The 23,478-nt window shown below is 39.1% G+C and overlaps 1 protein-coding gene across 1 annotated transcript in view; it reads left to right on the top strand.

The window, feature by feature from the left end:
• The first annotated feature begins 21,640 nt into the window (after positions 1-21,640).
• The window catches only part of SLCO6A1 (solute carrier organic anion transporter family member 6A1), a 174,341-nt gene continuing 172,503 nt past the window's right edge, over positions 21,641-23,478 (top strand). The window contains exons 1-3 of the mRNA XM_058544517.1: positions 21,641-21,703; positions 21,785-21,925; positions 22,923-23,076. Coding sequence (XP_058400500.1) covers positions 21,641-21,703; positions 21,785-21,925; positions 22,923-23,076 — 358 coding nt within the window. The remainder of the gene's footprint in view (positions 21,704-21,784; positions 21,926-22,922; positions 23,077-23,478) is intronic.

Here is a 23,478-nt window from a genome sequence, read left to right as displayed (position 1 = left end):
GCGCTGAGAATTCTAGCCAACCTTATGGATGAGAATATGTGGGATTCCTTAAGGATGTTGAAACATAAGAAAGGTAATTAAATACAGGTTTTCCCTGCTATCCGAAAGTTCACTTTACACCACTTCGCTTTTACGAAGACCTGCATTAGTACTTTTTTTTCCTAACTGAAAGAAATCTAAAGAGGGGGCCAGCCCCGTGGCTTAGCGGTTAAGTGCATGAGCTCCACTGCTGGTGGCCCGGGGATCCAGTGGCCCGGGTTTGGATCCCGGGCGCGCACCGACGCACCGCTTCTCCGGCCATGCTGATGCAGCGTCCCACATACAGCAACTGGAAGGATGTGTAGCTATGACATACAACTGTCTAATGGGGCTTTGGGGGAAAAATAAACAAATAAAATTATAAAAAAAAAAAAAGAACTCTAAAGAGGATTTTTACTTTTACAAAAAAAGATGAAAAGCGAAAATACCATTCAGCATTTTTTTTGCAGTGAGCCATTATAGAGGCTAAGCAGTGAAGCATACTGTCCTATTTCAAGCCTTCCACATCAGCCACAACAGATGATGAACCTTGACCTTCGACATTGAGGGAGGCAGACATAGAAGAATGTGTAGACGTTAGTCATCTGCATGCCCTGGTGGATTCAGATGATGATGAGATATATATATATTTTTTTTTGTGAGGAAGATCAGCCCTGAGCTAACATCCATGCCAATCCTCCTCTTTTTGCTGAGGAAGACTGGCCCTGGGCTAAGATCTGTGCCCATCTTCCTCCACTTTCTATGGGACGCCGCCACAGCATGGCTTGACAAGCGGTGCCTCAGTGCCGCCCAGGATCTGAACCTGGGGCCCGAGGCCGCCAGCAGCAGGGCCTTCGCACTTAACTGCTACGCCACGGAGTGGCCGGATGATGAGATGTTAATAGATGACCCTTTTCCTCTCTCCTACACCCCAGTCTCTGTACCTCCCACCACTCCAACCTCTGACGACTCAGCCTAACACCCTATCATCACCACCACCACCTCTCAGCCTTCCAGCATGCTCACTGTCTTTCCGATTCTGTTAAGTGAAACTACACTGTACAGACATTATTTCTACCTTATATAAGTGGTATATTTATCATACTATTCCTGCTTTTATTATGTTATTGTTTACTATATGTTAGTGTTATTTTAGGTTTTGTGTGTTATTTGGTACGACTTAGTAGGTTATTTTTTGGATCTGGGAATGCTCAAAAATTTTTCCAGTATAAATGGTAATTGCTTCTTTGCTTTATGCCATTTTGGCTTATGAAGGGTTCCGTAGGAATGCTCTACTTTCAGACAGTGGGGGAAACCTATACTGGATTTGAGCCTGGTGCACTAAGATTACATTTATAGATTCTATCCATCGAGAGTTTTCATCAAGTCAGACTCTGTCTTTCCCTTAGGCCATGTTATTTTCTTCTTATGAGAAACTTGGGGAGACAGCTAAATGGTTGAGCACAAATTGTTCCTCCTTGCTGGAAATAACTCAAAGTGTGTATATGCCTCGTCAATTGTGGGTAAGTCAAGTCACATTCCCTTCATGAAGAACACACATATCATCATCAATAGCTTATAGAAGAAGACACAATTACAATTTGACCCCATTTGCAAAAATCCTTCAGGATACAGAAAGGACATGCCAACTATATCTTAAGTATGCTTGCTTGAAGTCAATGATTGAAATTCTTTCCCAAATTTGGACCTCTTCCTGCTAAGTCAAGATTTGGAATTGGGGAACTGGAGAGCTAATATTCTGCTTCCTAAAGCATGTCCAGGAAATGATTGCTTGAATCAAGTACATCACTATTCAAGTGATGACAATCCTGCCTTTTGGGTTCATTACCCTTTTAGAAGGTAATGAATTTGAAAAAAATCACATTGAACGTCTTCTTAATGATCCAAAATGAAGAAGATAAATTTAGATAAATACCAAGAATTAATCAATGAAAAGAAGATAGAACAATATTGGATAAAACTGATGTGATTTACATTTAAAACACAGTTCAGCTCAGTTCGACAGACATTTATTGAATGCATATTATATTCCAGGTACTGGTGATACAAAGATGAAGAAAACATTGTTCTTGTTTTCAGTTAATCTCAGTTAACGGGTAGAGGTGGAGGGAAAATTGATGTAAACAAATAATACATGCAGAAATAGGAAATAGAATGTGGTAGTGGATAATGTACAGGCTTTGGAGCCAGACAGGCCTTGGTTGAAATCCTGGGTCTTGCTTTAATTTTGTGGATTTAAGTAAGATAATTGCCTCTTCCTAAATAACCTTTGTTTTATCATCTCTGGAACAAAACAGGCATTCAACAAATGAAAGCTAATAATAATAACTGCATAAGGTACAGAGGTAATATAGCAGAGAGAATGATTTTGAGGGGCTTATCAGGGAAGGCTTCAAAGAGGAAGTTGTGCCTCCAAAGTGGTTGTTTTGATACATGAATAGGAATTTGCCAGGTAGACAATATTTGTGAAAGGACTCCAGATAGAGGAAATGGAACTTTCAAAGGCATAGGAGGTGGGAACTATAAACGCTAACAGTTTAATATTGTTGTTGCAGTCACTATTTGTGGAAAGTAATTGGAGATGGGGGTGGAGAAGAGGCAGGGGCCAGTTCCTCATCAGAGCCTATGCTCTGATAAGAAGTTTGGACTTGATCCTTTAGGCCAGAGATTGAAGATGTGCCTTAGGCAGAGACTGAGATATGTCTTAGGACATGTCCTTGTCTCTCCCCACAGCAGTTGAGGGAGAGGAGACCAGGAATTGGGAAGAGGTTATTGGACATGACACCTTCCAAGTCTAGGTTAATGGATTTGTAATATTATTCAGGAGAGAGAGACAAAAAAAAAAGAAGAAGCAAAATAAGGTTAAACATTACTCTAGGAGAGGAGATATAAATCTCATATAAAGACTCAGTGACTGTTATCGGCTGAAGAATGACCCTTGCAGGATAAGATCTCTGATTTTTTTAAAGGTACCTTTAAGGAAAACCAGAAAAATAAAATTAAGCTGCAATACAAAGTGGATGGTCACTCCCACTGTCTTTTCCCTTCTCTTCTCCTCAGAACTGGAAATTCACTTTCTCCCCTAACCGGGAGTAGAAGTGGATAGGGAGAGAATGGCTATGACTGACATACAACTCAAAACCAGCAACTTTCAGCATACAACTCAGAGACCATAAAGATTTCCAAGACCCAAGAAGAGGCCAGAGGCCTGATAATTGCTGGGAGAAGGCCCACTGTCCAAGAAGGGAAGAGGAAGAAGAAGGAAAAGCTCCAAGCACAGGGGAGGCAAGAAGAGAGTAGCATGAGGAAAGGAGAGGAGGGGGTCCATGGGGAGACACTCTTTTACTGGAGGGAACATCCATGTGGACACTTTTAAGAGTGGAGATTAGATTAAAATAAGGGATGCAAAGGCATCCAAAGTCCACCCTGATCCTGCCCTATCACTGTCTACTGTTCATATTTTATCATATGAAACCTCAAGACTTGTTTGGATCTTCTTTGGGGTCCCATGTATTTGGGTTCACTGGACAGAAAGAAGGGAAAATGTTACACCTCCCTCGCCCCCCATAATGGCAGGCATCTACACCTTTCCTATAAGAGATTGGACAGCAAAAGGAGACACTCATGGACTTCACACAGCCAGAGAAAGAGGCAGAGTGCTTCCCTGATCATCTGTTCTCCTCCCCAGAGGAACACTACCCACTGCTCCCCCCGTGGGCTGAAGACAAAGTGCCTGGCTTACAGATAGACACATCAGTGGCTGCATGTACAATACTGGGGACAGGGGTCAGTTAGAAGATTTTTGAAATAGTTTGAAGAAAGAGGAGGCCCTGAACCAAAGCTTGGGAATATTGATAGAAAGGAGATGGCTTCGTGATCTTTCACATCTCTGGGGCTTTGCACATTCCTCTCGCTCCACCTGGACCTCGTCCTCACTCCCTTATCCATTCAAATTCAGTGCTACCTCCACTGTGAAGGATTCTCTAAGAAGATTCAGATATTTCTTCTTATCTGTACACTTTCTACCTTATAAATACTTAATTTTAACAAAGAGATGTTTTGTTAAACCCTGTCTACCTGCTCACTAGAATGTAAGTTTCTTAAATCTAGGGCATAGTGTCTTTGAGAACTGTGATCACCTATATCAACGTGACATGGTTATTAGGACTGGGAACAAAGACCACCTGTATCAACATGAGTTAGTATTTTGTTCCGGGAAACATTTGCTCAAAATAGATAAAGCTGTAAACTAATAAATAGTTTCACTATTTGTGTCAGGTAATTCCTGCAAATCAATTTATCTGAGACAACAGTCTTCTCATCTAGGCAAACAGCTCACTTATCAAACAGAAGTTTACTTATCAGGACCCTCATCTCGCTATGACGACCAATCCTAAACTATTATGTCGTGACCCTTGCTCAATCCCAATCACTTTTCTGCTTTGAAAGACCTTTCTTAAACCACTTGAGCCTAGACCCCCCAACCCCTATGAATACTCTCTTCTGTGACATTGCTGACTCTGTCTAGGAGATGTTCTCCCTTACTACAGAAAGGGATGCTGTCTGATGGCGATACTTTAGGGTATTCAACATCTTTCAGTCTTAATCCAGCCTAGACTAGCACATAGTAGTGCTTAATAAATATTTGTTGAAAGAGGCACTTAAGAGAGAGAATCAATATGACACGGTGCTTTGATTAGACGGGGCAGATGGGGAAAGAGTCAGGGATGCTTCCAAAGTACTAAGTGTTACCTTATGCCATCACTTAAGATGGCAAAAACACAAGAGCAGGTTTTCAGTGAGAAGACAGTGATTTCAGTTCTAGATATCTTGAGTTTGAGATTCCTGCAATGTGGAAATAGACTTATCCAATTCTATGCTCAGTGACAGAAGGCCCCAGAAATAAGACTTGTCAGGGAGGTTGAGAACTTTTCTTAATCAGTGGTTCTCAATGTATGGTCTTCAGACCAGCAGCATCAGAACTACCTGAGAACTTGTTTGGGAATGCATATTTTTGGGCCCCTTGCCAGACCCACTGAGTTGAAAATTCTATAGGTGGGGTTCAGCTGTCTATGTTTTAACAAGCCTTCCAGGTGATCTGATGCACCATAAAGTTTGAGAACCACTGCCTCAAAGATTAATCACAACTACCAAGGTCTAAGACAAGAGACTTGATGTTGCCCAGACTTCTGATGAATATTTGCTAAGGCCTGCTAATACCATGTTCTTTGCGTGGGCAGATCCTCCCTAACATGGTGGCCTGAGAGGCTGTGTAGAAAAGCAATTAAACCTCTTACTTGCTGCATTTGCATCTGGCTATACCACCTTCTACTTGTGTGCCTTAGGGAGTCAATTGCTTAACCTTTCTGAGCCTAACTTCCTCATCTGTAAAATGGAAATAGTAATAGTACCTACCTCGTTGAGTTCTTGTGATGATCAAATGAGTTAATATGTGTAAAGTGTTTACACCTGCAGTAAGTTTTTTTTTTAAAGATTTTATTTATTTATTTATTTTCCCCCCAAAGCCCCAGTAGATAGTTGTATGTCATAGCTGCACATCCTTCTAGTTGCTGTATGTGGGACGCGGCCTCAGCATGGCCGGAGAAGCGGTGCGTCAGTGCGCACCCGGGATCCGAACCCGGGCCACCAGCAGCGGAGCGCGCGCACTTAACCGCTAAGCCACGGGCCGGCCGCCTGCAGTAAGTTTGCTGCTTTAAAAATCTTTACTCTTTAGAAGGTCACTCTCCTTTTATCTGCCTAACTAAATATTTCCTGTCTTTACAAGTTCACCTCCAATCTCTCACCTGTTGAAAGCTTCTACTGGTTAGCCATGGCATTAATAAGCTTACATTGTTTGGCCCACAGGAGGTATTCAATAAGTATATTAGTTGAGTGAATGCACACTCCAGTCCTCATTTCTTTCTTTCTTCTCTGATTTTTATAGCTTTTATTATCAGTACTTCTTGTTTTGGCACTAAATCCTACATTGTTGTATTTACATCTTGTTTCCTGATTATAAGCCCTTGGAGGAGAAGTATTGTACCTTACTTATCTTATCCACCTACACAGCACCTGGCACAGTGTTGACAATATAAAAGGAATTCAATAATAATCTGTGCAAAATAAAGAAAATTTTTTTGGTCTCAAATCCACTTACCCCACTAAACTTTGCAATTTATTATCCCCTTCCCCCATCACACCAATTTCAAAAGCTTAAACCTCTACTACTGCTTTCTCCCAAGGGTTACAAGATGAAAAGAACAGGGATTCTTTTCTTATTTCTAATGTCATCTAGTAAGACGGCTCTTATTATTTTGAGCCTCCATGTCAGCCTCATAAATTCACCTAATATTTCTAAAATTATTTCCTGAGTCAAAGCTAGGGTATTATGAATGACCTGTTACTCTTAAACCAGAATAATGGTATGCTATCAATATCTCTCTAGAAATACACCTTGAAGGCTTAGATATGATGTTACTTATCCTTTATGTAGCCTTATTTTTATCAGAAGCTTCCTTCAGCTTTCCTTTAACCTTCTGATAAGCTCACTGCTTTGTATAGCACTGAGTTGAAATTCTGCTGACACGGAGGACTGAAAATGTTCCTTCTTATATAGTTATGAAGCTCCTTTAAAAATATAGAAAATTAGTGTAATGTATATAAGGATAGAAAGCAAACTTTGGAGGCACATAGATCTAAGATCAAAATTTTAGCTCTGTTGCTAATTTGCTGTGCGGCCTTGAGTAAACCACTCAACATGTCTGAGTCTATTTGCTCATCTATAAGCAGGGACATAAAAATTCACCTTCAAGTGTCACGTAAGGAAATTAAATATGACAAATTATGTATTGTACTCAGCACATGGAAGGTATTCAATAAATGGTGGATATTAATACAAAACGAGGAGAACAAAGTACCGTAAATCTCAAAAACAGAGCCTACTCAGGAGTCTACACATTGTCATTATGTAGGAAATATGATCTCTGGTCTTGTGGACATGAGTTCTATTCTGAAATTCTGTTTCAATTCTGTTCGAGGATGGCGCCATCAACTCTCAAATCACTTTACTTTTGATAATTGATCTTCAAATAAGATCTCCTAATTAATTACGTCACTGAAGAGTCTCTCCTATGCAGCGGGAACCTGCCACAGTTCTACCCTGAAAACTCTGGTCACTGCTCACCTGTGATTCAGTATATGAGGAATTTTCCTAACCCTTAGGCAAAGGCTGGCTACAGCTAACTGATTATCCACTAAGCCCATCTCAGTACCTCCTCAGGGAAACCTTCAGTGTCCTTCCTCTAGGGTGTGTTAGGAAGGGTAGTTCTCCCCGAGGGCTCTTCCAATTTTTTCATAAAACTCTAGCTGGGACAGTGAGAAACTGGAAGTCCAATGACAAGTTTTTTCTTCTCCAGAAGGACATGTGCATTTGAGAGGAAAACAGAAAAGCCTTTCTAGGTAGGCAGGATCCAGGTGGTCCTAGGTGGCTGAGAGACTTCTGAAAGGCTGTTTGGAGATAAGAATATAGTGAAATACAAACACGTCACATGGCTGGTAAGGATATTATTTTTTTTCTTCCTGCAAAGTACCTGGAATAAAATTCCTGATTAATATTCTGAATCCAGTTCTAAGTAGCACTGACTCGTACAGGAGAATAGCTACTGTTATTCCTGCCCTTCTCCATCATCTCTGGTGGGGCCCAGAGCTACTTCGGGACCCACCAAGGGGGAAATGGCATTCGTAGATAATTTGGAGTTCAGAAGTGGAGGCAGAGAAGCGCTAGGGCCAGTTGATAGAAGGTGACTACAAAGAAGGACTCATGTCCAGCCAGAGGGCAGACGGTTGCAGGCCTTCACATTTCTCCTTCACGTTGCCAATAGAGCTTCATTTATATTAATAGGCTTTCTATAGTTTAAAAGGTAAATCTCTCTAAGGGGTCTAGAAACTCAAGTTATTCACACATTGGCATGAATTACTTGAATTCAATAAGTTATTATTGTCTGGTAGTCTACATTATAAAACCTATCACAAATGTGTGATAGATTGAATACCAGAGTAAACCACTGACACCTATAAATAATGGTTGTGTTGATTAAATTGTAGCTAAATATACTTTGGGCTGTAATTAATTTTCATTCTCTATCACTCCTTCTCCTACGGAGAAAAATGGAAGAGTGTTTTTCATTCTTGTATAAAGATGATTCCCAATCCTTTCACTTATGACTATAAAAAAATATGTGTGGAGTCAGGAATAGTCAGAATGTCCTCACTATTCAAATTTGTTTTTGCTTTATTAAAGCCTCCTCCTGGCATATGTGCTTCCTGGTTATCTTGGCTCTCTTTCCTTGTCATGATCTCCATCCTTTGTCTCATCATCCCTTTTAATATCCTGAAAAATGAGTCTACATTTACTTCTACTTCCTCTCCCCCATTCACTTTTCAAATCTTTGTAATCCAAATTTTGTCCCCACCATTCTACTAATATACTTCTCAAAGCCAAAAGGTGCCCTCCTATTAGTCAAATTTGAAAACTCCCTCTGTGTTCCCATTCACTCAATTTCACTGCAGAATTGAATCTTCTTCTCATACCTTCAATTCAGTGGTTTTTCTCCCATCTCTAAGAGTACCTGATTTACTCATTTCCCTTCCAGTGCCCATAGTTCAAAAGAAAGAATTCCTTCAAGAGTCCTTCACAGCTTAAAGCAGTGGTTCTCAGCCTTGGCTGTACATTAGAATCACCTGAGAAAGATTTACACACTAATGGTGCCTGGGTCCCACTCCTAGAGGTTCTGGTTTAATTGTTCTGGGGTGTAGCCTAAGTACTGGGAGTTTTTTTATTAACACCTCCCCAGGTAATTCTAACACTCTGCCAGACTAAGAACTGTCTTAAACCGTAACTCAGATTTCAGGGGAGTCTGTCATTTTCTTCGAGGCTCAAACAAAATTGGCTCAAGTTCCCATCCCGTGGGAAGGCTCAGGTCCTCTTAAGATAACTGTGAACTCTGAGGCTGATGTTCTCATGGTCCCTGCTGGTTCCAAGTCCTAACCTCCTGCACATTTGATATCAATTGCATCTTGCCTCCTAAACCAACTGGTCCTCTTGTCTCTGCTCTACATAAGGCAAGATATAGAACTCAGCCCCCAGTCCTTGCTCTCTCCATGAATCACACAATTAAGACAGTTTAATGGTAGCAGACTTTTACTGAAGGTTCATGTCAATGTAACAATTTGAGATCAATGTAAGGGTTTTTAAAGCAAATAGACATAGGCAATTTCTACATAGACTCCAGGTCTGGCTGTATACCTGAGTCTTCTCTTGACCTCAAAACCTTTCTCACACCTTAATTATCCTCATATTATTATACTAAGTAAATTAGATTTTTATCCCTTTTGGCACCTCTTAGCAGTCTCCACTTACCACTGTATTAAAATGGAATGGGGTAGTGTGTAGATTAATTTTTCCTTTGATATAAATTACATCTCCTCATGCCTCTTTCCTTACCCCTACCCTCCTTAGAAGACAAAAGTTCCTACATTCAATTCTGGTTTTAAATAACATTTTTTCCCCTACCACACAAGGCTTCAATCATCAATTACTGCGGTAGGTAGAATCCTAAAGATGTTCCCTCATTCCTGCCCTCTTCAAACACTTATCTAGGTGCTGCTGTGAAGGAACTTTGCTGATGTAATTAAGGTTATGGACCTTAAAATAGAGAAATGATCCTGTATCATCTGTGTAGGTCCCATCTAACCAAATGAGCTCTGAAAAGCAGAGGTCAGTAAAATAGAAAGTTCTGCCTAAGAATATGAAGGATCTTGATGCATGATGAAGACATTTCAATCTATGACATACTGGATTTCTAGCCCTGGTGGCATAGTAAATGTGTGATTTGATCACTCCCTGTGGCCCAAACATAACAACAGTAGAATATGAAAAGAAGGGGGAGGGAATATAAGCCAATTTCAAAAAAACAAAATAAACATCTCCATGAACTAAGAAAGTAATAGAAACATGATGTAGTGAACAGGCTGAATCTCCAGCTTATTGGTCTCTGAGTCATTTGTGCCTGGTATTTGGATTCTTGCAGGGTAAAGGGTGGGGAGGGGAGTCAGAAGCCAGAGGTTGGGATGAGACTGCCTCCCTTGTGAAAGAAAGCTTAAAAATAAAAACAGACACTATATGTACCTCTGCTTTGGGCTTTGAAAAGCTCTGAGTTTAGGGAGGCAGAAGGAAACAGACCCAGCCAAGTAACTGAGCCAAGGTATTCCTTGTTCTGTGACCAAATCTACAGAATCTATAATATCTCCATAAACAAGACCCCGAATCAATGGCAGGGAAGTGGGGGTAGGGGGGATGTTGGAAAAAAAAAAGCCTCTTAAATGTATTTGTAATCTGTCCCCCACCCCTCCACACACAAATAGTCACGAAGAAATCTAATGCTGGAACAGACAGACAACAAAATCAATGGCCAAAGTAGTAATTTACTTCAGATGAAAAAGATTTAAAATAAATATGCTTGGGGTGTTCAAAGAGATGAATGAGGCAAAGTTTACATTTTAAAAAGGCAACAAATTATTAATCAACACCAGACAAAAATGAAATAAAAGAGGTAGATATGAAATAGCATTGATTATAAATCTTAGAAATGAAAAATACCGTCACTGATATAGAAAAGTAATTACTTCAGTTATCTATGACAGTGTCAGAAACTATCTCAAAAGTTAGTGGCTTAAAACGACAGTCTTCTCATCATTCTGGGTGAAGACTTTGGGCAATGCCCCATTAGGAGCATTGGCTGGAGGGTCTTACTTGGCTGCATTCAGCTGGCCTAGAAGGTTCCAGAAGTCTTCATTCACAAACCTCAGGGTTTTACCAGGTGGCTTTTTTCTCTCCACATGGTGTCTCATCATTCGTTAGTCTGGCTCATGCTTCTGTAAAGCATGATGGCTGGTTTCCTTGAGAAAGCATGAAAGCAGAAGTGCCAGGTCTCTTGAAGAACTGGAGCTGGCACAGTGTCACTTCTGCCACAGTCCATTGGTCAAACAAGTCATAGGGCTGACCTGGATTCATGAGGAAGGGACATAGACTCAATCTCTTCCTGACGGGAATGGCAAAGGCTCACTGCAAAAAGCATGTGGTATGGGAGATAGTGTGTGGTCATCTTTGGAAACAATCTACTACATAGTAGACTGAATGAACTTCATAGAGAAAACACTAGGGAATTGGAAGATGGCATGGAGGAATTAACTCAGAAAGCCGCATTAAAAAAAGATAGATACAAACAAAATGAAAGGGCAGTTAAGAGAGTAGGTTGATAGGTAGAGTTGAGTGAATGACAAAGAAGCAATATCTGGTAAGACAGCTGCTGAAAATTTTCCAAAACTGAAGAAATAATGAGCCCTGAGATCAAAGTAACCCTGGGTAACAAGAAAAATAAACAATAATGAATCTATACTTAGAAATACTAAACTAAAACTGCAAAATGTCAGAGTAAAAAGAAAGTTATTTAAAGCTATTGGAGAGTTACTCTAGAATGGAATGAGAAGTTAAACTTAGAATGATAAATTCTAGAATGCAATGGAATAATTTCAATGTATTGAGAGAAAATAATCTTCAATCTAAAATTTATATCTAACTAAGCTATAAATCAAGAATAAGGGTAAATATAAGACATTTTCAGTCCTTATAAGCTTTAAAGAATTTATGATCCACAGACCCTCGTTAACTTTGCCAGACAAAAAATGAACCGAAAGTGAGAGATACAAGAAATGTTAGCAAACACAGAAATTGATAACATGTATTGGCAAGTTTGATTATGTGCAGTTAAAAAAAACAACAACCCTACAGTTTTGTTTTGAAAATTGTCAATACTAAAATTTTAAACAAAATAATAAGATGGGGGTGGTGACTCAAAAGACTGCCAAGGTCCTTGTCATTGTCAGGAGGAGAATCTAAATGTGAAATAACTGTGAGCTTTCTTAGAGCAATTTATAGTTAATTATATATGTTAAAATTTAAGATTAAGACCTTAGATTTAAATCCAGCAGAGATTTGTGTAGAAAATATAGAATACTTTACCAAATCAACCAAAGGCAAAGGATTATAAAGAAAACAGGAAGGTAACAGAAAACATAAAATAAAGATGTCAGAAATAAGTCCGAATATATCTGAAATAATATAAATGCATTAAACTGATCTATTAAAAAAAGATGATCAGATTAGATTTTTAAAAATCCGGCTATAAGCTACTTACAAATAAAAAGCTGTATAGCAATATGGAAAATATAATTTAAAGCAAAAAGCATGACTAGAGATAGTGGCTCAATGTGGTAATACAATGAACAGTGCATCAAAAAGACATAATAATCATAATAGTTTTTTCATTCACATCATAGCCTTGAGATTTATAAAACTCAAATTGACAGAATTAGATAATTCTGACAATTGGATAGGTCAACAATCATGATGAGAGATTTAAAGATATTCTATCAGAAATGGTCTGCATGTAACAGACCAACTATTAATAATGGTATATAGCAGAACTTTTGTGTGCCCACGGGTTACAGGTGTGCTAAGATACAGTCTTCCTCACCTTTGAGGTTGCTAGGTGGGCCTGGGGCACCTGGAACATCCCTCCATCCCCTGCAGCTGTGAGTTGCCTAAAACAGTTATAAAACTGATCATGTACCAGCTCAAACTGGTGAGCAAAGATTAAAAAAGAAAACATAATATCTAGCATAGGGAATGGAGCCAGAAAATTAGTACCTTCATATATGGTTTCGAGGTGTTTAAATTGGTATAAACTCTCTGTACTATAATTTGGCAACACTTTTAAAAAGCGTTGGAATTTTGCATATATTTTAATTTAGCTATAACAATTCTAGAAAGTTTTGTTGAGAATATTGTTACACAAATGGGCAAGTACATATGCATAAGGATGTTCATCACGATGTTATGTGTAACAGTGACAAATTGAAAATAATCTAAATGCCCAAAAATATGGAATTGGTTAAAATTTATTTGCAATTATATGATAGAATAATATGCGGTATTAAAAGAGATATAGAAATGGATCAGCAAATATTTGGTCTTTATAGCAAAGCTCCGCTAACCTGGACTTGCAGAGACAATGCTAAATGAATAGAGGCATTCCTTCTCACTTGGAACACGGTCTCAGAATCCTCTTAATACCAAGCTCTAAGCAGCGGTAATCAGGATCAGAAATAATAGGAAACATGAAACTTATGAGCCATATCTATTGTAGAGGAATAGCTAATGACATGGAAAAACATTCATTATGTATTGTTAAGGGAAAAAAGCAGATTATCAAGGAGTATACACCAATGATTACATTTTCTTTAAAGAGTATTCATGCTTATATATGTATAGATAAAAATGTTGGCTGTTAAAAGTAATTATTTCCAGGTGATGGGATTGTGTGTGATTTTTATCTTCTTACTTTTATTTTCCACAGTGAAGGTATGTTACTTTTGAAGTAGAAAAATAAAAATGATTTTTACTTATTCCTTAAGTCCCAGCCTCTAAGAATCCTTCCTCATCTTGAATCAGTTTCTCCCTTGACTCGCTTAGGTGTCTGAGCCTCTTCCATCGCTCTTCTCCGTCTGACCTTTGTTAGAGTAATCTGTGTATGTGCATCTTTCTCCTCAACTAGATTGGAGGCTCTGGAGAGTAGTGACTCATAGTACTCCACACAGTGGATTGCTCTTAATAGGTGCTAGGACACATTTTGTTGAATTGAATTGAATGAACTTTTGGAACACATTTTCATCTAAGTCGGATAGCAATAACTCCATACACTCTATGCTCAAGCACAGTCAGTAATTGGAAACTCTGATTCCAAGTCGCTATGGAACCTTGAAAGAAAAGAGACTGGCTTGTCGGGCTCAGTGGACTTCTTGAGTCCCTTTGCAGAGCTTTCCCCGTACAACATTTTCATTTGGTGCATACAAAGGCAGATATTTTATATCTATGGTGTAGAACTTGGTAGGATGGATATTTTGGGCAATAATTTTCCAGTTTTCTGTCTGTAGCTGAAGAAGAGTTCTTTTTTTCAGAGGTTCTTGAAGACAGCAGAGGTACACTGTTTTCACCTCCAAACTTGCAGGCTATGATGTGTTATTGTTAAGAAAGGCTGGGCTAGAATAATTTCTCCAGAGGCCTGAATACTCAGTGATCTGGAGAAGCAGTTCCCTACTCTAATGCCTTTGTATCTTCCGGACTGATTTCTGATATAAGGCACATAAAGTGGAAGTAATCTAGAGTCAGGCCCAGAAGCGGAGTGGGAGAGAGAAACTTCTGGGGCATACTTAATGGAACAAATGGAGAACTTGAGAAGCTAACCAGGGCCTGAAAAAGGCACTGGAGCTGAAGAATAGAAATATCATTATTTCCAGAATTAAATTAAATATTAACTTTTTCTTAAGTTAAAGTGTCAACAACAACAACAACAAATCACAATGCTAGAGTCTGTCTTGTTCATTGTTCTGCTTTTATATTGGTCATTACTAAACCATTTCAGGAAAGAAAAAGTGCCTTCTTTTTAATGATCTTCGAAGAAGGAAAGTACATAACCTTTCTTGGTAAACTGTTCCAGAGCTGAGTAACACACACTTTAAACAGAGAAGGACATTACATCTACAAATAATTGACAGTAAAATTGAAATCTGTGCCCTTTTGTTCTATGCTTAAGAGATATGGGACTGGTGATCCTGGTTCTCGGTGTTATAAAACTTCATATATATGACAACTGGTACCAGTACCAGAGTTACAATTATTAGGGAGATATCAATAGAAGATTTACATGTGCTCAAGTTGACTGCAGTCTTTCCAATTACTTGTAGGTGGTTAGGGTGGTCATTTGAGTGGTAGAATCGTCGTGTCTACATCTATATGTAATTTTGTGCGGGTCACGGAGAATAGGATGAATGTCATCCATGAAAATATAGTAACAACATAGTAACAAGTTTTCCTACTTTCTCTCCTCCAAGGTAAACAACTTAGCCCACTTGTTCTTCAGAAGTCTTCATCTCCAAATCTTAAGTCACAGAAATGTAAGATTTCAGAGGTGAACAGAAATACTAAAATCATCTAGACTAATCTCATAATTTTTCAGGTGAGAAAAGTGGAGGACTAGAGAGTTTTAGTTAGTAAGAGTTCGCATAAAAAACAAGGCTGCATAAAAAATCTAGTCCTGGGTTTTACCGCCACATCGTTACAGGGCTCTGCGTCTTCTGCTGTCTCAGGGGTTGCAGCTAGAGACCTATGAACACCAGGGCCTAAGTGATTGCTACTCCAAATGTGGTTCATGGACCCGTGTTGATCTATGGCTGTTTGCTGCTGGTCCATGACGAGACAAGCAGAGAAATTGAAAGTAAACATTTAAAGACTTTTATAAGCAATTTGACAGAGCAATTTATGTCTATTGAATGCAACAATAAACAATCTGGACTTGCGTTTTTTATGCTTGGTTTTGTAATTTCATTTACCTAGTAATTCATTTTTTTAGTATTTTATAAAAGCATCAGTCTTTAATGGATTACAAATAAAAATCAGTTCTTCATTTCCCATTTTTACATGACGTAAATCTTAGCTAGCTCTCATAACAGTCCATACAGTAACAAGTAAACATGGTAGTGGTGGTGGTGGTGATCTTAAAATAGTTAGCGTTTCTTCCAGTTAGAAATGTTTTATTGATGGCTATTTATAGAAACTGACAGATGATGATGATTTGCCCAAAGAGTTGTTTTCTTATTTTGAAACACACTACATTGGAGGAGCAAAAGATGGCCAAAGGCCTCTTCTTTGAGGTTGCATGGTTGAAATCAGTTTCCTTAGAGCAAGAACAGCTTCTTAGGAACAACACACACACAAAAATAAAATCAGTTCTTGCTGCAGTGTTGCCATGAATCTATATAAGCACATCTTAAATGTATTCAAATATTTTCTGTTTCACAACAGTCTTTTTAACTACTTTTTTGATATTACATTATATCTTTTAAAATTAATGTCTGTATTTTATTTTTCACGATTTTATCTTTTATTGCAAAATTGCCTTACAGCCAATTAGTTATGTGACATAAATATTGGTGGCAAAAATGGTTATGGCAAAGATGTCTATGTCAAACATGCTTATGGCAAGAATACCTAGAACCAGTATATGTTATGTATGTTCCAGAAATTATATGAAATTCCTAGAAATCTGTTATGTCCTGGTATAATGTTATCAGTCATGATCCTAGCTATTATCTTAAAACGTATGCCGCAGAAATAAGCGAATATCCTTGTCACTTGCATTATAATAAAATCTCATCAGATCTCGAACCATGAAAAAAAAAAATTGGTTCATCACCATAGGTGGATCGAGAAGCTCTGGTTTAAGAAGGGTACTGAATTTTCATAACAACTAACAGGATGTTAACAGAACAGAACAAAATGCTTATAAACTTATCAAAGTAATTGAAAGAAGTGAGCCTAGTATTTCTATTATGGTAGGACCTGGGTACTTTAAGTGAGTAGTTTATGGGAAATAAGATAGGAAAAACTGAAGAACTCTAAACTATGACACATTTTCATGGCACTCTCCTAATTACTCTCCAGTTTCTGAAGTTCTTTCAGAAATGTGATATTTTTGGCCAAGGTCAAGAAATCTTTTAAAAATTTATAGCACATAGGAAAATGATTATATACTATGACTTGAATATACTTTTCCACGATATTTTTTTAAAACATGGTCAAGTCCACCTTCTTTTTCCTTAATTTGACTTTCTCCCTAAGTATGCTAGTATCTTCCCCTTCTTACCTAGCCAAATTTATTCTAATCCCTAGTAAATTTCATCATGATTGTAAAAGGTCTAATTCAGTCCTCTGGGCTTTCTTTCACCTCTGGATTCAGTAAGCATAATTGTCTCCATTATCCAAGTCAAGGAAAAATGCAAGGATGCTTGAATGCAGTATCAGTCACTATGATATATTCTTGGATAGTTCCTCCAGGGTTGATAATGACGTACTGATAACTGCTCCCTCACTCGCTCGAACCATTTATTAACCATATAATGCAATAAAGGCAGCAACCTTAACTGACACAGCTTAAACCTGAAAGTGCAAGAAGCCCCTGTGAGCAGTGAATAAGGGCTATCATAAAAGCTGTACATGGTTCTAAATACCAAGTCAGAGCACGGAGCTGCCCCAGGTCGGAGTGTAAAGGCTTAGTGTTGTGTGTAGCCTCAGATTGGTAACTGATGCTGTTCTTTTCACCCTGAATAGCCTACCCACCCTCTACACAGACCCCTCAAACACCACTTCCTCTATCAAGCCCGCTCTAAGACCTTCATTCTCAGTGCACTGACAAGGCCTTGTGTGTACTTCTATGGCTCCTATCCAATTTTGTTGTACTTTGTTTACACGTCTGCCTATCAGCCCTTTCCAATGAACAGATAGAAATCAAGGACTGTGTTTTATGTATATTTGTATCCTTAGCACCTTGTGCATACTCAGCATTCCACAGTGTTGAAGGAATGAGTAAATGGTTATCTGATTTTGACTTCAGTTCTTCTGAGGTGTAGACACACCCACGTGGCCCCAGCTTTCATACTTTTCCTTAGTGGTAAAATGCACATACAACCATATTGCTTCTATCTACCAGCAGGTTACAATTTCTTGTTACCAACATCTATGATTCCAACAGGAGGTATAAAACAGGCTGGAGTAGAAGGTGCTTGTGTCGAGAATAAAGCTCGTACCTGCATTCCTGCCTCTGGTGCCATTTTATTAATCTTCTTGCCCCAATATCTGACTCCTACTTGACTTGACCAGTGGAGAGTTGATTGGCCCTTCCCTCCAGTCAGATGAGGCATATTCCTTCCTTTCCTGCCTCCCCCAGACTGTCTCATGCCTGCACACACTGTCTTGTTTCCTCTACTTTACTCTTATTTGGAATATCTGCCCCATGTAAATTATTAGCTATGAAATATGAATACTAGATATGAAATATGGAATTTATAGCAAGCCTGTACTTTGCATTAGGCTTCTTATTACATACAGTGGGCACATAGAAGAGCAATTTGTAATCCTCATTCTTGAGGAACTCACAGTTTAGTGGGAAAAATAGTTGAGTGAATAAATTATTAAATTACCTAGAGCTATGATTAATTGAACAGTCTCTCTGCCAAGTCTTTTACTTTTATAATCTCATTTACTTTTCATTAGATGATACTATTATTATTCCCATTTCACAGATAAGGAGCATGAATCTTGGGGAGATTGTGTAAATTGCCCAAGATCCCATTACTTGTAAGAAACAGAATGAGGATTTAAACTTAAGGTGTTTGAATACCAAGTCTGCACATGTAACTGTGTTAACTGTGCCATGCTGTCTCTCTCTGGACATCTGAGTCCCTTCTCCAGCTCCTCTCCTATCTTATCTAGAAAATTTGCTGGGGGGAGAAGAGGAGACCTCATGTTCCAATTGTGTTTGATAAATTAGCAGGTACCGTAGCTGTCATTTGTGGACTTATTTTTCTGTAATATTAATGGAGAACGTCACGCAGAATCCTAAGTAAATGTGTAAAAGATTAAAGTCTGTAACTCTGCCCTAACATTCTGGGGCTGTTACCTTAGCAGAGATTAAGTTATTATTTAAAAATTTACTGTTTAAGAAAGCAAGCAGGTTAATACCCATTGCCTTGTCCTCTATAGGATTTTGCAAATCATTTTGGCCTTGATTTCCTCTGTTTTCTTTCCAGCAAAGCTAAGTTTTTACTCTAATTATTCCTTTCTAAAATAGAATCACCCTTCTTATCTTCTGAAATCTGTCCAATCTTGTTCAAATTCTCAAAAACAACAGCTAGTTGACCAGTGAGGACACTGATAATTTCATAAACACCTCGTTATGAAAATAATCAGGCTCTTCAGACTTGAACTCATTTAATTTACTCCCAGGTATCCTCCTAGCGTGGCTTCATTTCTTGCGTTTCTATCTTCTGTGAGATCTGTTCTGTTTCCAATTATAGTTCATTTTACTAACATGATTTTTTTTTTTTTTTTTTTTTTTTTTGTGAGGAGATCAGCCCTGAGCTAACATCCGCCAATTCTCCTCTTTTTTTTTTTTGCTGAGGAAGACGGCCCTGGGCTAACATCTGTGCCTATCTTCCTCCACTTTATATGGGACGCCGCCACAGCATGGCTTACCAAGCAGTGCGTCGGTGCGCGCCCGGGATCCGAACCAGGGAACCCCGGGCCGCCGCAGCGGAGCGCGCGCACTTAACCGCTTGCGCCACCGGGCCGGCCCCTAACATGATTTTTTAGTGTAACGCATGATAAAATCTCCATTGCACTGTAACAAAGAAAAAACAAAGTGCTCCTCTGTCCTTCCTACAGTGAGAAATGAATCATATTAAGCCAGAGTCATGTTTTCCTATAGTATAGCAAATCCTTGTCTTTCTTATTCTGCAGGTGACTGGCACTGGCTGAGGAGTGGGAAAATGTCTTCTCTACTTTATGTGTTAATGCTGTTCTGGTACCTTTTCCCCATAAAAACAAACAGAAACCCCATAATGTGTTGAAAAAAAATAGGTATTGGTAACTCACTGGTGGATGAACATATAGGTGAGTGCTTGATGTGAACTTTTGAGTTTTATTTTTATTTAAATTACTTTTTGCAGTATTTGATAGTATCTACTTATCTTGATAAGCCTGCTATTCAAGGAACACCAACAGTCAATTCAATTTGTTTAAGTAGAACCAACACATTGAATTTTGCCAAATGTTTGATTATTAATGCTGCAATTAGCGTTTTCTATTTCTAGTGAGATTTAAGTAACGAGAATTATGTTGTTGATATATTAGGCAAACCAAGAAGCAAAATATTTCTTGAGGATGTCCTAATAAGAGAGATTTCTGCACTGAAGACCTTTATGTTATCGTGTTGGTTTATTCATACAATATAGTGTGGTGCTTTAGCCAGAGTTCTCCAGAGAAACAGAACCAATAGGACGTGTACATATTTATAAAGAGATTTATTTTGAGGAATTGACTCACATGATTGTGGGGGCTGGCAAGTCTGAAATCTGCAGGGCAAACTGGCAGGCTAGAGATGTAGGGAAGAGTTGATGTAGCTCCGGTCCCAAGGCAGCCTACTCGCAGAATTTCTTCCTCCTTGGGAGACCTCAGTTTTTCCTCTTTTTTTGAGGAAGATTGGCTCTGAGCTAACATCTGTTGCCAATCTTCCTCCTTTTTTCCCCCTTTTCTCCCCAAAACCCCAGTAGATAGTTGTGTGTCGTAGTTGTACATCCTTCTGGTTGCTCTATGTGGGATGCCACCTCAGCACGGCTTGATGAGCGGTGCCTAGGTCTGTGCCCAGGATCTGAACCCGCCAACCCCGGGTGGCAGAAGCAGAGCACACAAACTCAACTGCTAGGTCACCGGGCCGGCCGCTCAATTTTTCTTCTTAAGGCTTTCAATTGATTAGGGCCCACCCTAATCAATTGTGAGGCCCACCCACATTATGGAGAGTAATCTGCTTTACTCAAAATCTACTAATTTAAATGTTAATCACATCTAAAAAATATTTTCATAGCAAACTGTAGACTGGTAAACAAAGAGAACAAGAATAACTTTCCAAAATGGATGCAAGAAAATTTTATAAGATCCCATATAAGAAGAAAGACCAGGGCCAGCCCCATGGCTTAGCGGTTAAGTGCGGGTGCTCTGCTGCTGGCAGCGGGGGTTGGGATCCCGGGCAGCGCACGGACTCACTGCTTCTCCGGCCATGCTGAGGCCGCATCCCACATACAGCAACTAGAAGGACGTGCAGCTATGACATACAACTATCTACTGGGGCTTTGGGGGAAAAAAATAAATAAATAAATAAAATTATTAAAAAAAAAAAAAAAGAAGAAAGACCAAACTAAGGTCATTTTTCTCCAGTCCTCCGGTACTTCAGGCACAAGTGTTTTCCAATGCGGGGATAAAGTTTGGATTTAAGAAGCTAGATGGTTGGAAATAAGACTGGAAATAAGCTCTGAGCTAAATCAAGACAAAAGCTATTGTCATTTCTCTGAAGAAGAAATAAGAGAAACATCCACACATGAATTTCTTGCCTCCCGTATTAAGTTGTAAACTATTTACGGACAGGGATTACATATCACTTTTCTTCTGTACCTCGTGTATCTTAGCATATTGTTGGATAGTTTAAACAAAAGAGTGAATCTCTGAAAAAGTTAACCTACAGATTCTGTCAACAAAGGGATCAAGTAAAGTCAAAACGGCGTCAAGGGCAGGGTCAAGTGTAGGGAATTGAGTGATTATAGGGCCAGTGAGGAAGGAGATCAGGTACCATGAGTGGAGAGGGAATAAGAGGTGTGTGGAGAGGGAATAAGAGGTGTTTGGAAAAGAGATGGTTCTTAAAAAAGAAAACAGTGAACTAGATATCTTGGTTATATAGTGCTTTTTGATAATGTGATGCCCCTAAAATGTAAAGGTCCTGAGGTAGAGGTAGATGTATGCCATTGATGCGAGGATGGGCAAGAATACCATGATGTTGAGGTGGTTCATAATTCGTGCATACATTATTTGTTACTCAAGATGATGGCAAATGATACCGGTTGGGAGGAAAAATGTGAGCCAAATACCGTGTTATCTAGAAAGGTAAGAGAAATTCATGCAAGTTTTGTATGAAGGAGCATTGTCATTATTGAGGTAATTAACAGATGTTTTTGAAGGTGACAGAGAAAAGCAGCACTTTTGGAAGGCATTAAGGCTTTTAGGAATGAGAAGCCCAGACAAGGTGTTCTTCCACAACTCTTAAACGGCACTGAGAACGGAAAATTGGGTCAGTTCAAGGGCTGGTTTGGAAAAAGTAGGATTAAGGTAAAATGTGTGTGGACTCACTTGGATGAGTGTTTGGGGGAGGCAACTGAAATAAAAAGTCTAGGGCCGGCCTCGTGGCTTAGCGGTTAAGTGCGCGTGCTCCGCTACTGGCGGACCGGGTTCCGATCCCGGCCGCGCACCGTCGCACCGCTTCTCCGGCCATGCTGAGGCCACGTCTCACATACAGCAACTAGAAGGATGTGCAGCTATGACCTACAACTATCTACTGGGGCTTTGGGGGAAAAAAACAAATAAAAATTAAAAAAAAAAAGTCTAGATCAAGAATAGTTGGTTTGGAGAATGGCATTGAAGAAGCTATGGACTGAGAATAAGCAAAGGTCATATATTAAAGACACAATCCTCTTTCCTAGAAATACTGGGGAATCCAATGCTTTATGAACCCTATTATAGGCATGCATATATACACACACACACACATCAGCAGTGCCTCAGATTCTACCAAAAGAATTAGGAAAAAAGTTAAAGATCTGAAGATCAGCAGGATGTCTCATTGTTTAATTGCTAATGTTTAAGGACATGGATTTCAAACAATCTATGCACAAAAAAATTTTTTTAAATTTAAATCTTTACTAAAAGAATTCCAAAGAATGTTGTTATATAAATGCTAAAATATGTACGAAGTATTACACAGACTTTAGAATCAAATTTCCTGTCCAGTGGATTAAAAATGTTGTCAGTGATAGGCAAGACTTGGTAAATAGGATGCGGAGTAAAAGTGAAAACAAAACAGAGCAATTAGCAATCTCCAACCTATTATGGTGGATCGACCAAAAACACTACCAGGCTGCTCTTTGCACGTGAATAATGGATGGTGATTTACAGTGCTGAAATAAATTCAAATGATAATTTACCTACTAGATATCCTGCTTCCAATACTGTTTTGAATCAAGAAATTTGCTAATACAAGTGCCAGATTCTTAGATCATTCATGTTAAATTGACACATCTGCCTTTCGTCACCTGACTTGACTCCAAAGGCAGATGCAGGTAGAACCCTGGCCTCAGTTCAGAGAACAGCTTATAAAGGAGAGCTAAGCACTGATCTCCAAGGCTTCAAACGCTTTGATAGGCTTCTGGCATTTACTGCTGGCTCTCCTGCCTTTCATGCTGAAGCTTTTGTCTCCCTTGAGGGTTTGTTCTAAGGAGCAGACACAGAGAGACATTTCCATATGTCTGGCTATGCCAATTGCTCCATCACATTTGGGGTACCATTAACTTTGGGAATCCACCCATCTCATTACTGCACAAAGAACAATCAGCTCAATTCTTGCCTTCTCATTCTGCAGACTGCAGCAACATGTCCTCTGTGGGGAAAAGCATAAAAGCTCTCTGTCTCCTCCTGAGGGAGGAGGCTTTATTCTTTCTTCCCCACATGAACCTGACAAGGGCATGCTTCCACTGCACGACTTTGACCCATGGCTTGCAGAACTGGACTAAATAACTCCAAGCACCTTGTGAAAGCCCTTTGGGAGATGTCTCTTCCAAGACAATGTGTGTTCCCTGAAAACGTATAAAGGAAAGACTTTGGGCTTG

The sequence above is a fragment of the Diceros bicornis genome, chromosome 1 (assembly GCF_020826845.1).
Source record: "Diceros bicornis minor isolate mBicDic1 chromosome 1, mDicBic1.mat.cur, whole genome shotgun sequence".
NCBI lineage: Eukaryota > Metazoa > Chordata > Mammalia > Perissodactyla > Rhinocerotidae > Diceros > Diceros bicornis.
Note: the sequence above shows the minus strand (reverse complement) of the source record. Positions and strands in the feature narration are given on the sequence as shown.